The following is a 14,515-nucleotide window of genomic DNA, read 5'->3' as shown; positions in this document are numbered from 1 at the left end:
TCATTACCCATAGTTTCACTGGGTTTTCTCCAAAACAAGCCTTCGAAAAAAGAAAGGATCACCTGGTCATATATTAAAAAGGATACAACATAGTTGTCCCAGCCATTGAGGACGAAATTCCTCTAGGATGAAAAGGTCACAAAAGAAACTGAAGAATTTGTGGCTCATATAAGGCAGAAAAGCTTACTTTTTGCATTTCTGCAAACAAACAAACAAAAAATGGTATGGGGATTTTGAAAGGCCATGCATTTTAAGCAACTTAAAGAACTGGCATCTGTAGAACGCCATCTTCATCACAGCTCAGACCTTCTAGGAGCCGTTGGAATTGTGGGCATGTGTGTCCTAAGCCCAGTTCCTTCCCACCCCATCCCATGCTGCTGCCCAACCTCCATGGCCATTTTCATGTCCCTTGTTCCTTCTGTCTTCAAGGATGCTCCCCAAGAAGCAGCCAACAAAAAGACTATGTTCAAGTGTCTGCCTTGATATTAGACAGTAAAGCTAGATGTGGGGGTGCACACCTGTCATCCCAACACTGAGAGGGAGAGACAGGAAGAACAGGAGTTCAGGGTCACCAGGGTCACCTTCAGCAACACAGTGAGTTGAGGCCAGTCTGGATGGCATGAGACTCGGTTTCAAAAAGGTCAAGTTTAGTGATGATGATGATGATGATGATGATGATGATGATGATAAATAGTTGCTTTTAAGTGTGGCGATGGCCCCTTCAGCCAGCCCGAGTCCTGCGTAACTGCTAAGCCACAGAGCCATATCCATATGCCCTCCATGGTGTAGTGGTTCAGAGGGTTATCAAGACGCCAACCCAAGCTGTTCTGAAAACATACACTTAGGATAACTCAACTGGTTTCAATTATCCTCAGAAATCTGAGTGTTCAAGATTGACACCTTGACAAATTATAGGAAATGGCAAACATTTTCCCAGGCTCAATTATCAGACCCATTCCCCAAAAGGCTTTGGAGAAGATTTAGGCAGGAAATCTCCCTCGGGCAGGATTCAAGTCACAGGAGCAATGATAGGAGGTGAGGCAAACCAGCCTGGGACACACTCTGTCTTTGTGCCCACTGGCTTCGGGATCAGACCACCAACGGCTCCCTGATGGAAACCTGGGGATGGTAGAGTGTTGGACTGTAGCTCGCCTTTGCTGAAGAAGAGAGGAAAAAGCGCCCAGGACCTGCGGAACACAGTGTTTCCATTTAGAGCACTTGATTCCCGTCAGAAAAGGCTAAGGCTGCTTGCCAACAAAAACCAAAGGTTTTCCTTTTCTTCAAAGACGTTGTGATGTTTTAGGGGAGACTTGGCCTTTATGTGGTGGTTTGTCAGTTGGTGGTGAGTCTTGTAGAACCAAGTTCCAGACTGGCACTGGGTCAGGAAGCCCCATCAGGGGCTGTCCCATTGTACCATGTATGCATGCTTGTACATATGTATGGGAGTTCATGTGGAGAAGAGAAGACAGCCACAGGGGTGGTTTCTCAGGGACCACTGTCTACTTGGTGCTTTTCTGAGAAATTCTCTCTCATTGCCCTGGTAAACCAGGACAGCAGGGAGCCAATGGTCTCTATCTCCCTAGCCCTGAGATTTTAAGCGAATGCCTGCATGCTGAGGACATTTAAAGTGGGTTCCCCAGGGTTGGAAGGCAAGCCCTATATACACTGAGCTATCCACAGTCCTTGCATTAGCATTTGAAAAATTACACTAGAGAGGATTGTGTCAGGGTTTATTGTGCACATTAAGAGTATGTCTTGGAGGGTGGTGAGATGGCTCCGAAGGTAAACGAGGTCGCTGCACAGGCGTTACTTGAGTCCCCAGGGCCCATGTGGTGTAAGGAAGAAACTCCAGAAAGTTGTCCTCAAGCAGGTTGTGCCATACACATGCCAGGACTCAGACACACACACACACACACAGAGAGAGAGAGAGAGAGAGAGAGAGAGAGAGAGAGAGAGAGAGAGAGAGAGAGACAGAGACAGAGAGAGAGAGAGAGACAGAGAGACAGAGAGAGAGAGACAGAGACAGAGAGAGACAGAGAGAGAAGACAGAGAGACAGAGAGACAGACAGAGAGACAGGGAGAGAAAGTTGTTCACAAGCATGTTGTGACATGTACATGCCAGGACACACACACACACACGGAAATAGAAAGTTGTCAACAAGCCATGGACACACACACACACACAAACATATACACACACAGAGAGAAAGTTGTTCACAAGCATGTTGTGCCATACACATGTTAGGACACAGACAGACAGACAAATACACAAACACACACAGAGAAAGTTGTTCACAAACATGTTATGACATGCACATGCCAGGACACACACACACAAAGAGAGAGAGGGAGACAGACAGATACACAAACTCACAGTAGCAAGAGCATCTTGATACTGTTCATCTAGATAGATACATGTTCACAAACTGCTTAGTGAATCATGGTGTTCTTATTTTAAACTTATTTTTGCTCATCAAGGCTTAGTCTTGTTGCTGACCTGGCCATTCTCAGCAATATACTCCATGCCCTTCAAACACATAAATGGATCAAGTGCCTAAAGTAGCCTTTTCAGATGAGTTTTGAAGTCAGTCTGACTTGGGGCAAAGGAATAGATTTGATATAAAAATAAGTAGCTTTTGATTTAATAGTGTCTCTTCAACCTGTATTGCTCCCAAGCCTGTGTGATTCTTCACAAAATCGGTGAACTGTCTGTGGGTCTCTGTCATATTTTAAGTCAACTTGAAATTTAAATGTCCGTTTAATAAGCGTGAAATGGTTCTTTTATACATGGGCTAGTTGCAGTATGCTTTCCAAAGGACAAAAGTGATCACTTCTGGGCTGTATAAAGCAGCTCACTTCCTACAGTGGCCATGTGGCCCGGTGGGGGATCGGACACCCAGAACATTTTTGTATGTTTTGTTCCCCGCTTACATTCCTTTGCTGTAAGGAAGGGGGAGGCTCATATACATGAGAAGACAAGCAAGAGCTGTTAGTTATTAGAGTGGCTCTCTTCTCTTAGAGAACCCACCCATCCCTCCCTCCACTGGGCTTGCTTTCCTGGGACACCAGCGGTTCTGAATTAACAAGGTTGACAATAACCTTGTCCCAGACAGCTTTCTCCATTAGGAAATACCAGAAGAGACACTGATGAGGGAGAATATTTGAAAACAGAGAAATACCCTATGCATTACCACGCAGAATAGTACAAGGGCTTAGTGTATGAGTTACGCAAAGTGTGTGATTCCCTGCGAAACAAAAATGGCCATGGCTTGACCTCATGACGCTTCCTCGAGACTCCTTGGGATTGTAGCGTGAGCACAACCGAACAGACTCCAGAGAAATAGCAGAAATAGCTCGTCCTCTCTCCTTGTATCAGAAAACACGGTCTCACTATGTGAGCCCAGAACTGACTTAGACAAGGCTGGCCTCAAACTGCGAGACCTCCAGGCCCTGCATGCAGTTCAGTCTCTTTCCTACAGATCTGCCTTACTTTTCTTTTGCACTTATTTTCCTGCAAATGATCTATGAATGAGTTCTTTCCTGTTTGTCTAAATGGTAAGATTCATCAAGACAGGGAGATCTTTGGTTCTGCACGTGCCCCAAGTCCCTGGAACAGCATCTGGTGCATGTGAAATATTTGATTGACATGTGTGTGTTGGTGTGACCTTGATGAGTGTCAGGATGGAGAGTGGGTGCAGAGGTGAGTGAGCGGGCGGGTGAGTGTGCGAGGATGGAGGGATGTGGGTGGATTGGTGAGAAGATGGATGAATGACTGTATGTTTCATTTAGCTTCTGGTAAGACCCCGGGGTAAAGGGGAAAGGCAGTTTTCCTAGGAAAAGTGGTCCTGGCTTGGAAACTTTGTTTCTTTAGCCAGAGAGATTCTTCCGTGGTACAGCTGCTTCCTGATGACGGGCATGACTGGCCCTGCTGTGGATATCACCATTGTATATGATAAGGCAGGAGGAAAGGAAGTGTCTGGAAAACAGTCTGGGCACTGGACACTACTGTCTGCGTGGGCTTGTTGCAAGGATGTGGTAGGCCTGGGGAATGACAGAGAGTTTTCCTGAAAGCCCAAAGCCCCAGGTTCATTCCCAGCCCCACATAAACAAAGGTAGTATACACTGGGAACATAGAAGCAGAAGGCCATCCTCGGCTACATAACAAGTTTAAGGCTATCCTGGGCTGCAGAAGACTGTGCCTTTAACAACAACCACAAATAATAAAAGTCACTACTATGGTGTCCCCAAGAATGCTGTGTCAGGGTTCAATTTGACCTGGGTTCAAATCCCAGTTATTCTGTTTTTGATGAGTGAACATGGTCACAAACAGTCCTGCCTGTCCTTGAACTCAAAATGATTCTCTGCCTCCCAAGTGCCCGGCGCAGGAACACCATTTAGCAATACACTGAGTGGTGTGCCTCCAGATCTCCATGAGATACCCACTCCAGGGCGGGGGTCATGTCAAACCAAGGTTCCCTCAGCCCGTTTGCAAGCCAGCCTGTGGTTCTGCCCAGGAAAAGATCCAGCAACACCCGTGAGTTTTGATAGAGGAGTTCTGCCGCACCCTCCCCTCCAAATCCAAATTCCCCAGTAAGTCAGGAAGATGGATGTGTTTTAAAACATTGGGAGGTCTGCTTTGGATCACCCAGAGCTGCGGCTTCCCCATGCAGCTGCGGGCAGACTCAGCCAGTTCCCTGGCTGCCCGGCTCCCAGCGCTCGCGCCCCACACAGGGCTGCCTTGACCCAGCCTAGGCAGCCGTTGACTTTTAAATCATCAAAAGCCGCTGTATGTACAGTTTACTCTGTTGCTGGAAGGCAGCAGAACGTAGGTATTAGGGGGGGGGGGGGGGGGCTGAGGAAGCAGCCGTTAATCCTGCCAGGCTTCTGGGCACAGGAGTAGTTGTGGATGACAAAAGTTAATTAGAAACATGAGCAGTTTAACCGAAAACACTTGTGACAATTGGAAGGGCAGCCTCTCAGCTTGCAGAATTTCTCCCAGAGAATCTTTGTGGGAGAAAGTGGCCGCCGCTAGGTAAGTCCTGTCATGGTGACTTTGCGAGCTGTGTTCTCTTAAGGAGCTGATGGGGCTAGGCTTTGGGGTGCCCCCCCCCCCGCCCGGGGCTCAGGGGAAGCCGTTTCCTCTGTCCTCCAGCCACTTTCTCTAGCAGCTACTGGCAATCGGAACCACTGATGTATCATGGCAGTCCCGTCTGAAGAAGAGGGCTGCAGTTTGGGGGGCTTCTGAGTCAGGGCCACTGTGGTGAGTAACAGAACGGTAGTAGGGGAGCCCACATTTCCCAGAATGGTCCTGGCGCTTATACGGAAATATCTTCATAGATTTCTGAGAAAAGTCTGTGGGCAAGGAAGCATGCATTGAGCGCCAAAAGGGAAGCCTTGACTTTCAGATAACCTGTGTTTTCTTGCCTTGTGTGTGTTGGGGGGCGGAGAGGGGGGTGCACATGCTCAGATTGTGTTCTTTAAAAGAAGTTTGCAGTGTTTGTAAGCCTTTGAAAATGCCAGTATAATGTCTCTATCTTGCCATTGGTCAGTACACTCAGCTGTTAACCGAAAGGTTGGTGGTTCAAACCCACCCTGGGATGGGGGGGGTAAGTGTTTGGAGGAGACAACTCCTCCTCTTTTCTCTCCAAGTGAATGCAGAGAAAGAAGATACTTGTCTTCTCACCTGTTTTCCTGAACAAGATAAAACAAAATGAATTCTTTTCTTTTTTTCTGAGACAAGGTTTCTCTGTTGCTTTGGAGCCTGTCCTGGAACTAGCTCTTGTGGACCAGGCTGGCCTCGAACTCACAGAGATCCACCTGCCTCTGCCTCCCAAGTGCTGGGATTAAAGGCGTGCGCCACCACCGCCTGGCCTCAAAGTGAAATTTTTTACACTGAGCATAGTGGCGCATGCCATTAGTCCCAACACTTGGGAGGCAAAGGCAAGCAGATCTCTGAGTTCGAGACCAGCCTGTTCTACAGGGTGAGCTCCTGGACAGCCAGAGCTGCTCACAGAAGCCCTAGCACAAAGAAAGAAAAAGGAAAAGAGAGAGAGAAGAAACTCGGTAAACTTTTCATTTAAAATGATTGATTTCTGCTTCATTTTCATGTCTGATCTGTCTCCTAAAAGTTGGACATCTCTTGACTATTATGCATAAATGGAATTCTGGGTTAAATGATTTAAAGTATATTATTTCCTACACCCTCACACAGCACAGGAGTGGTAGGTGGTGGAGGTAAAGGATTTTCCCCTTTTCGGTGGATTATTTACATTCTCAGTTGCGCTCTGCGAGTTACTGTTAAGATTGGCATGTGTTTACAGAACAGACACAGCCAAGATGTGCTGGGGCTGGGGGAGGTGCCATGTGAACAGCGCATGAGGGACGACAGGAGGATGAACGGCATTTAAAGTTTAACCACAGATAATCCACACCTCCAGCCGGGGCTGTAGGGCTTCTGGGTGGGGAATGACTGGCCAGGTACCATGCCTGACCTTCCAGTGTCTTCAGTGCAGCTCAGCGGTGTGATTCAGGTCCCTTTCCCTTCCCTGTCTCCGCAGAGCCACTGGCAAGCTCAGCCTCCTCCCATCCCGGAATGAGCGAAAATGTACCTGCTCCCTTGGAGAACAGCCCTGCCATCCCTGTTAACTGCTCCTCAGCCATCCCCCAGCCCAGCATGACCTCCAAGCCCTGGCGCAGCAAGTCCCTCAGTGTGAAGCATAGTGCTACATCGTCTATGCTCTCGGTCAAGCCCACTGGGCCTGAGGCCCCCAGGCCTGCGCCTGAAGCCATGAAGCCTGCCCCCAACAACCAGAAATCCATGTTGGAAAAGCTCAAACTTTTCAACAGTAAAGGGGGCTCTAAGGCAGGTGAAGGCTCGGCGTCCCGGGACACAAGTTGTGAACGATTGGAGATCCTGCCCAGCTTTGAAGAGAGCGAAGAGTTGGAGGCTACTAGCAGGGCACTCTCTACTGCAGGCCCTGCATCCAGCAGCCCCAAGATTGCACTCAAGGGCATCGCGCAGCGAACTTTCAGCAGGGCGCTTACCAACAAGAAGAGCTCCCCGAAGGGCAGCGAGAAAGAGAAGGAGAAACAGCAACGGGAGAAGGAGAAGGAAAAGGAGAAGGGCAAAGACTTTACCAAGAGAGTTTCCGTGACTGACCGGCCTGACCTCAAGGAGGAACCCAAGGAAGAGCTCAGTGGGGTGGTTGTGACTGAGATGCCGAAAAAGTCCTCCAAGATTGCCAGCTTTATCCCCAAAGGTGGGAAGCTCAACAGCACCAAGAAGGAGGCCACGGCTCCATCCCACAGTGGAATACCAAAACCAGGAATGAAGAACGTGCCTGGGAAGTCCCCAAGTGCCCCCATACCTCCCAAGGAAGGAGAGCGGAGCCGAGGGAAGCTGAGCTCAGGGCTTCCCCCACAGAAGCCCCAGCTGGACAGCAGACACTCCAGCTCCTCCTCCAGCTTGGCATCCTCAGAGGGAAAAGGCCCCGGAGGGACCACTCTGAACCACAGCATCAGCAGTCAAACTGTCAGCGGCTCCGTTGGGACCACCCAGACCACTGGAAGCAATACCGTCAGTGTTCAGCTACCTCAGCCTCAGCAGCAATACAACCATCCCAACACAGCCACGGTTGCACCTTTCCTGTACAGGTAAGGCAGCACCTGCTCCCCCTGGGTAAAGACCCTGGCTTCTGGCTCCGCCAGTGCAGGGTCCAGGAACATGTAAGCCAATAGCCAAAGAAACACATAGTTCCATCCTGGTGCACTCAAGTGGACAATCACTATAGCAAGACAGTGCTGAGGTGGGGGACTTTGTGAGCTGAGCCCAGGATGAGGAGGTGTCACCAGGCCTGTGGGGACCAGGGCATTTCAGTTAACACTTTAAGCTTGTAGACCTGACTATGCAGGGTAGTCAGATTGGTGTTACCCAAAGTGAGCTGTAACCTAAGCTAAGTGAACTTAAGACCCCTCTGCTATGTAAGTAAGATTTCTTATGGCAGCATTGACCTTGAACTTCCCGAGTCCCACAGTCCCTGCTACCTGCTGAGACTTTCTGAGAAGAGCCGAAGGAAGACAAGGGCCATTGTAGAAAAAGGACTGTTGTATTAGGAAGAAGCCTGCTGACCTTTTCCTGTCTCCGTAGCCCTGTATCTCTGTTGGGACCTCTGTAGAACCCCAGCAGTCCGTGTGGAACCAGGAGCTACACGCTCCTTGCTGTTCTGTCCGAGATCCACTCTGCTTTGCCATACCACACACCCGTGCTGAAATGGGCACTCGAGGCTCATGGAAGCCCCTGTACCACTGAGAAGGGGGCTGAGAGCTGGGTTCACAGAGCTGGCCCTGGTTCTATGCTGGACAGGAATGGTGTGCTTGACCACGCTTCACAGCTAGGCCCCTGATACCTGTGCATATACCAAAGTAGTCCTGTCCCATTCTGTCCCCTTCGTCTGGCAGCTCTCTCCCAAAATACAGGCTCAGAGCCGTGTGCACACACTCAGTATGTCCAAGTCGACAGTTGTACATAAGTAAGACATAATTACACGTCCATGCACCAAATGCAAATGCGTGTTCACATAGGTGCGTTTGCGTAAGCCCAGGTGTGTGCATTCTCACCCAGACTTTCAACTTCTTTTATTTGTGTGGCTTCCCAAAGAGCTTCCCTCTCTCCCTACCTGAAGTGTAGTCCTGTGAACTCATACTTCCAGCCACTAGAGATGTCAGGAGAAAGCTAGCCAGCATCCGTGTAGTCAGGGGATGATGCCAGGCTCCCACGCTCACTCTCCTCCGCCCTCTTCCCCCTTGAGTGAGCATCATCGCCATCTCTTTTGATTGGCAGACAGTTCTATGTTATTCAGTCGCGTTGTCAGCTCAGCTAACGGTGCTGGGAAGAGCACCGGGCCCTTTTTCAGTAGAGTCGTGGTGCGGCTGCCTGCACGGCTTCTCAGGAATTGCTCTCTAAAGCATGGAACAGCTGATGGAACAGCTCCCCGTCAGATTGTTACAATCCTAGCATCATTCAGCATCGAGGTGAAGCCCACTCAGGCTACTCGACGACTTCTGGACTAGTCAGATTAAAATGTGTGAGTGTTTGATCCCCATCAGTGTGACTCTGTCTGTTTTGACTGAGTTCTTTGGCAGACTATAAAGCAAACGCTTGTCTTCTTAATTATGATTATTATTTCAAGCTTCCCTATGGGAGGAACGGTTTCTCATGACTAATGTGAGAGGCGCAGGAAGAAGGGAAACTCCCAGATGCTGAAGTCCTCTTTGAAGGAGCCTGTGAAGAGTCCTGGATAGGAACTGGACCTGCACCCTGCCCTGTCTTACCCATTGTGGTCTTAGGCACTGGCTACAGGGACAGCTAGTGATTGCTTGTGAACCATGTGTGTGTAGAGACCCAGCTAACGGTCTTCTGGAACCTAGTCTCCTGAGTCGTCCCAGCTTTGTGAACTAGCTTGCTTTTAAAATCCCAATTCTACACACTAAATTGAGGGTTAGACAAGGAAATTTGTTCCAAATCACAGAGCTGGTAATTAAAGGAACCTGTGTTTAAAACCAAGTCTGGCCTGGTGGTGGTGATGCATGCCTGTAATCCCAGCACTCTGGAGGCAGAGGCAGGAGGATCTCAGCGAATTCAAGGTCAGCCTGGTATACAGAGTGAGTTCTAGGACAGCCAGGGAGAATTTCTGTCTCAAAAAAAACCAACCAACCAATAAACAAAAGACAAATCCGTCTAACTACAGAGACCTACATTGTCTTGCTCTCTAAGTCAAGGATTCTTGGTGCTGCAGCAATGTTCAGCTGTTAAGAGCACTGGCCACTCTTGCAGAGAACCTGGGTTTGGTCCCCAGCACCCACATGGTGGTTTACAGTTATCTATAACTTCAGTTCTAGGGGATTTGATGCATTTTCTGGCCTCTGTGAGCACTACACGTAGGTAGTGCTCATACATACATACATACATACATACATACATACATACATACATGCAGGCAAAGCACTCATACATGTCATGCATGTAAAATAAATCTATAAAACATTTTTAAAACAGAAATCTTTATATGTACAGTAAGAGAACTGCAGTTCACAATCGACAATGTCTCAAGCCTAAGCCCAGGGTTCCAGGCAGGGTTTGTTGGCATTGTGTCGGATGACGGCAGTCGCAATGCAGAATGCGCCTGAGTTCAGAAGAACAGGGCAGTAGCAACACACACAAGTGTCCTGCTCCTCTAGAGGGCGCAGCCACTGCTGGGTGCCAGTAGGTGGCGCCCTACAAGACTGGGCTCAGTAGCTCCAGATCTTTCTTTCCCCAGGATGAAGGGAGAAATCCAGCTGGTTTCTTGTGTGAAATCACCCAAATTTTAAAGTCATTCTTATTATTTTTTAAATATGCATATGTGGGGGGGGAGATGTGCATGCGATTCCAGGTGCCTGTGAAGGCCAGAGGCCTTAGATGCCCCTGGATCTGGAGTTAGAGGCAATTGTGAGCTACGCATTGTGGGTGTAGGAAATTGAACTGGGGTCCTCTGCAAGAGCAGTATGTACTCTTAACTGCTGAGCTATCTCTCCAGCTCCAAAATTTCGCAAACTTTAAGTGATGAGTTGATTTACCAGGTGTGGCAGCACACGCCTTTAATCTCTGCACTCTAGTGGTAGAGATGGGCGGATCTCTGTGAGTTCTAGGTCAGCTTGGTCTATATAGTGAGTAGACAACCAGGACTATGTAAAAAGTCCCCCTTAGAGAGAGAGAGAAAAAGAGAGCTAATTTATTTTTTTTTAATTACTATGCAACCCTTTAGCAGTACCTCTGCGGGCTAGCTGTATACCTATCTACCTTTCACTTACAGTCTCTTGGCTAGAGGTAGTGTGTCTGTTTTAGAGCCTTCATAAATCCCAAGTGGATGATGAGAGCTCAAACTCTGGCTGTGGGCTAAATAAGGGCACTGGGATAATGAGAGGCCTCTAAAGGGGGTGGCTACCGGAACTGCAATAGATGGTTTCAGTGGGAGGGAGAGGAGAACGGTGGGGGTCTGAAGTTAGCAGTTTATCTCACACAATACATCTACACTTTTGGTGTGTTCTTGGGGGTGGGGTTATTGCCCCTTCCTAAAACATGCTAGAACACATACCATGCATGCATAAGGCCCTTGGGCTTACTCCCCAACAACAACAACAAAAATGGGGGAGAGGGGTTCATTCTTTTCCCTGGTAGTGAAAAGCAGCTGGATCAATCCAGCCCTAGATGCCAATAAACTAATGTCACAGGTCTGCGACAAGACAGTTGTGGCCAGAAACCTCCCTTGCAAACCAAACATTGGTTCAGTTTGCTCGACAAATAAGGGCATGGGAGAAGGGTTGGGAAAGTACATATTTCAGTCAAGTGTTGAAATAATGATCAATGAGACCTTTCATGTCAGAGCATCTAAGCTGTGAATCAGAAACCTGGAGGGCAGACACAGCCGCTTGGCACCCACTCCTGATCCGCTTCACACTCCCCTTTACAGAGAGGGCCATGTCAGGCGGATCGTGGGGCGAGGGGACTGTCAGTGGCGTCATCTTTAGGCTTTGCTTGCTGGTGCTATGGCCCCTTACCTGTGGCATTTTGACCTGAGTTTAATGTCCAAACCACCCAGCCGTGTGTCTGGTTCGGATCTCAAGGCTGACTTGGGAAATCAGTCCCCATCCAGAAATCGCAGACCCTCCTTTTGGGCTTTGCATGTTTCATCTTTCTGAGTTCAGTCACTCTCTCCCTGTGTGGCTGTTGAATTATTTAGCGTGAGTCTGCTGGCCCATTCTGTTCCACAGCTGCTAGCCTGGCAGGCCATGGCAAGCAGTCCAGATGTGATGGTTTCCACTCCTGATCACGGTGTCTGCTCTGATTTGTATGGAAAGGTCCCAGACGGACACCGAGGGGAATGTCACGGCCGAGTCCAGCTCAGCGGGGGTGAGCATGGAGCCCAGCCACTACACCAAGAGTGGACAGCCTGCTCTGGAGGAACTCACTGGTGAGTATGAGCCCTGGGTTGTGTGGGTGTTGGTGGGGAAGCCTCTCATGCAAGCAGCAGGTTAATGTCATGGCGCTGGAGCTGAGCAGTATTGCTCCCTTGTGTCACCAATTTACGTCTTCCCTTTCCTTCCCTTTCTCTTGCACAGCCTCTTCCGTCTTCCCCAGAACTGTCACTAAATCTCTAACTTGTCAGGACATCTTGTGTTTGGACCCTGGACCGCTTTAATGCTCAACTTTGAGTCACCCTGTTTGCCCTTCATCTGCAGTGGCTTCTCAACAAAATTTAGTACTCTAAAATATTAGATTTGTTTTTAGTTTTATGGAAGCCCAAATTCAAAATATCATTTCATCCTTTGCCGTTGACTGAAAAGATCGCAATGTGTGGAGCTGGAGGGATAGCTTGGCAGTTAAGAGCACTTACTGCTGCTACAGAGGCTCTGCATTCAATTCTCAGCACCTATCTGGTGACTCACGATCATCTGTAATTCTAGTTTCAGAGGGTCCAAGGCCCTCCTCAGCCTCTGGAGCCCCAGCAGACATGTAATGCACAGATGTACATGCAGGCAAAATATTCATACATTAAATTAATAGATAGATGGCAACTTATGTCTTTTCCAAAGACAAAACAAAAAATTTCCTAAACTATACCTTGTCAAGACAATGATTGTAAGGTATTATGCTGTCTATAAAACATACCATCCAGCCGGGCAGTGGTGGTGCACGCCTTTAATCCCAGTACTCAGTGTTGAAATAGGAGCGGCGGGGCTGCATCCCCAACACCCCGACCGCTTGGCTAGCTTATGCCCGAAATAACAACACACAAACTGTATTCATTTAAAGAACTGCTTGGCCCATGAACTCTAGCCCTTACAGGCTAATTCTCGCACCTGGACTAGCCCATTTCTAATGATGTGTGTAAGCACCCCAAGGTGCGCTTACCGGGAAGATTCTAGCCTAAGTCCATCGTGGGTTGCAGCTGCCTGGGAGAGCAGAGCATGGCGGCTGTCCGGTCCCTCTGGAAGCAGCGCAGAGTCTGACCTCACTTCCTCTTCCGCCCAGCATCCTATTCTGTTTATTCCACCCACCTATCTTTTAACCTATCAGGGCCAGCAGTTTCTTTATTGCTCAGCCAATGAAATCAACAGATTGATATGACACTCCCACATCAACTCAGGAGGCAGAGACAGGCAGATCTTCGTGAGTTTGAGGCCACACTGGTCTACAGAGAGAACTCCAGGACAGGCTCATAAGCTACAGAGAAACCCTGTCTCGAAAATAAAAATAAATAAATAAATAAATAGGCTATGTCATTTCAGGGGCTGGGGAGATGACTCAATGAATAAAAGCACTTGCTGCATGAGCATGAGGACCTGAGTTCAAATCCCCAGCACCCATTTTAAAAGCTGGGTATGGCAGCATACACTTGTAGTCCTAGTGCTGGAAAGATGGAGACTTACAGACCCCTGGGATTCACTGGTCAGAGAGTCTAGCTGAACCAGTGAGCTGAAGGTTCAGGGAGAGACCCTGCTTCAAAAAAGTAAGGAGGAGAGCAATTGAGGAAGACACATGGCAGAACATCTGACATGAACACATATGCGCACACATGTGCATATGTACCTACACATAGACACACAAATGTGTACATACATGCGTCATAAATACACACAGAACAAAGCATCTAGTTGTCATAAGAATAATTTCATGGTAATTTGTTGATGTTGTATTTATGTGCATGCATGTGTGATGTGCATGTACGTGTGTGGGCACAGGTGTGTGCAGGGGCACATTTGTGGAGGCCTGACGTGGATATCAGGCACCTCCCTTGATCTTTCTCCATTATTTGTTGAGACAGATCTCCCACTGTTCTAGCGAGCCAGCTTGCCTGGTGTCCTCTGCCTCTGGCTCTCAAGTGCTGGGATTATAGGCTTGACTTTTATGTGAGTTTGTGGGGTCTAAACTCTGGTCTTTACGCTTGTACAACAAGCACTTTATCACTGATCTATCCACCCCAGCCATGATGTTACAGTACGGAGATAAAAAAGAAAATCAGACATAGATTTAGAATTCATTTTGGGTGTGTCCTATCCATGAGCTCCTCCTCCAGCCTACATATGAACCATGATTATCTTTTTTAAAAAACATTCATTTTATTTATTATGTATACAATATAATACAGTAGGCCAGATAAGGGCACCAGACCTCATTACAGATGGTTGTAATCCACCATGTGGTTGCTGGGATTTGAACTCAGTACCTTTGGAAGAGCAGGCAATGCTCTTAACCACTGAGCCATCTCTTTAGCCCCCCCCCCCATGATTATCTTTCTAAATATATTTGAAGATCTATGTTTTGCCTGTGTGTGTGTCTGTGCACCATGTGTGTGCCTGGTGCCTGTGGTGGCCAGAAGAGGGTGCTGGATCTTCTGGAACTGGAGTTACAGGCTGTAAGCTGCCATGTAGGTGCTGGAAACAGCTCATGTCCTCTGCGAGAGTAGCTGGTACACTG

The 14,515-nt window shown here is 48.3% G+C and overlaps 1 protein-coding gene across 12 annotated transcripts in view; it reads left to right on the top strand.

The window, feature by feature from the left end:
* Nav2 (neuron navigator 2) overlaps positions 1 to 14,515 on the top strand; it is a 625,897-nt gene that overhangs the window by 467,365 nt on the left and 144,017 nt on the right. For all 12 annotated transcript variants that reach the window (XM_050122142.1, XM_050122136.1, XM_050122147.1 and 9 more), the window contains 2 exons: positions 6,558 to 7,653; positions 11,896 to 12,008. In XM_050122142.1, the coding sequence (XP_049978099.1) occupies positions 6,558 to 7,653; positions 11,896 to 12,008 (1,209 nt within the window). The remainder of the gene's footprint in view (positions 1 to 6,557; positions 7,654 to 11,895; positions 12,009 to 14,515) is intronic.

Source organism: Alexandromys fortis, unplaced genomic scaffold (assembly GCF_014885135.2).
Source record: "Alexandromys fortis isolate MF-2015 unplaced genomic scaffold, M_Fortis_MF-2015_v1.1 scaffold_170, whole genome shotgun sequence".
NCBI lineage: Eukaryota > Metazoa > Chordata > Mammalia > Rodentia > Cricetidae > Alexandromys > Alexandromys fortis.
Note: the sequence above shows the minus strand (reverse complement) of the source record. Positions and strands in the feature narration are given on the sequence as shown.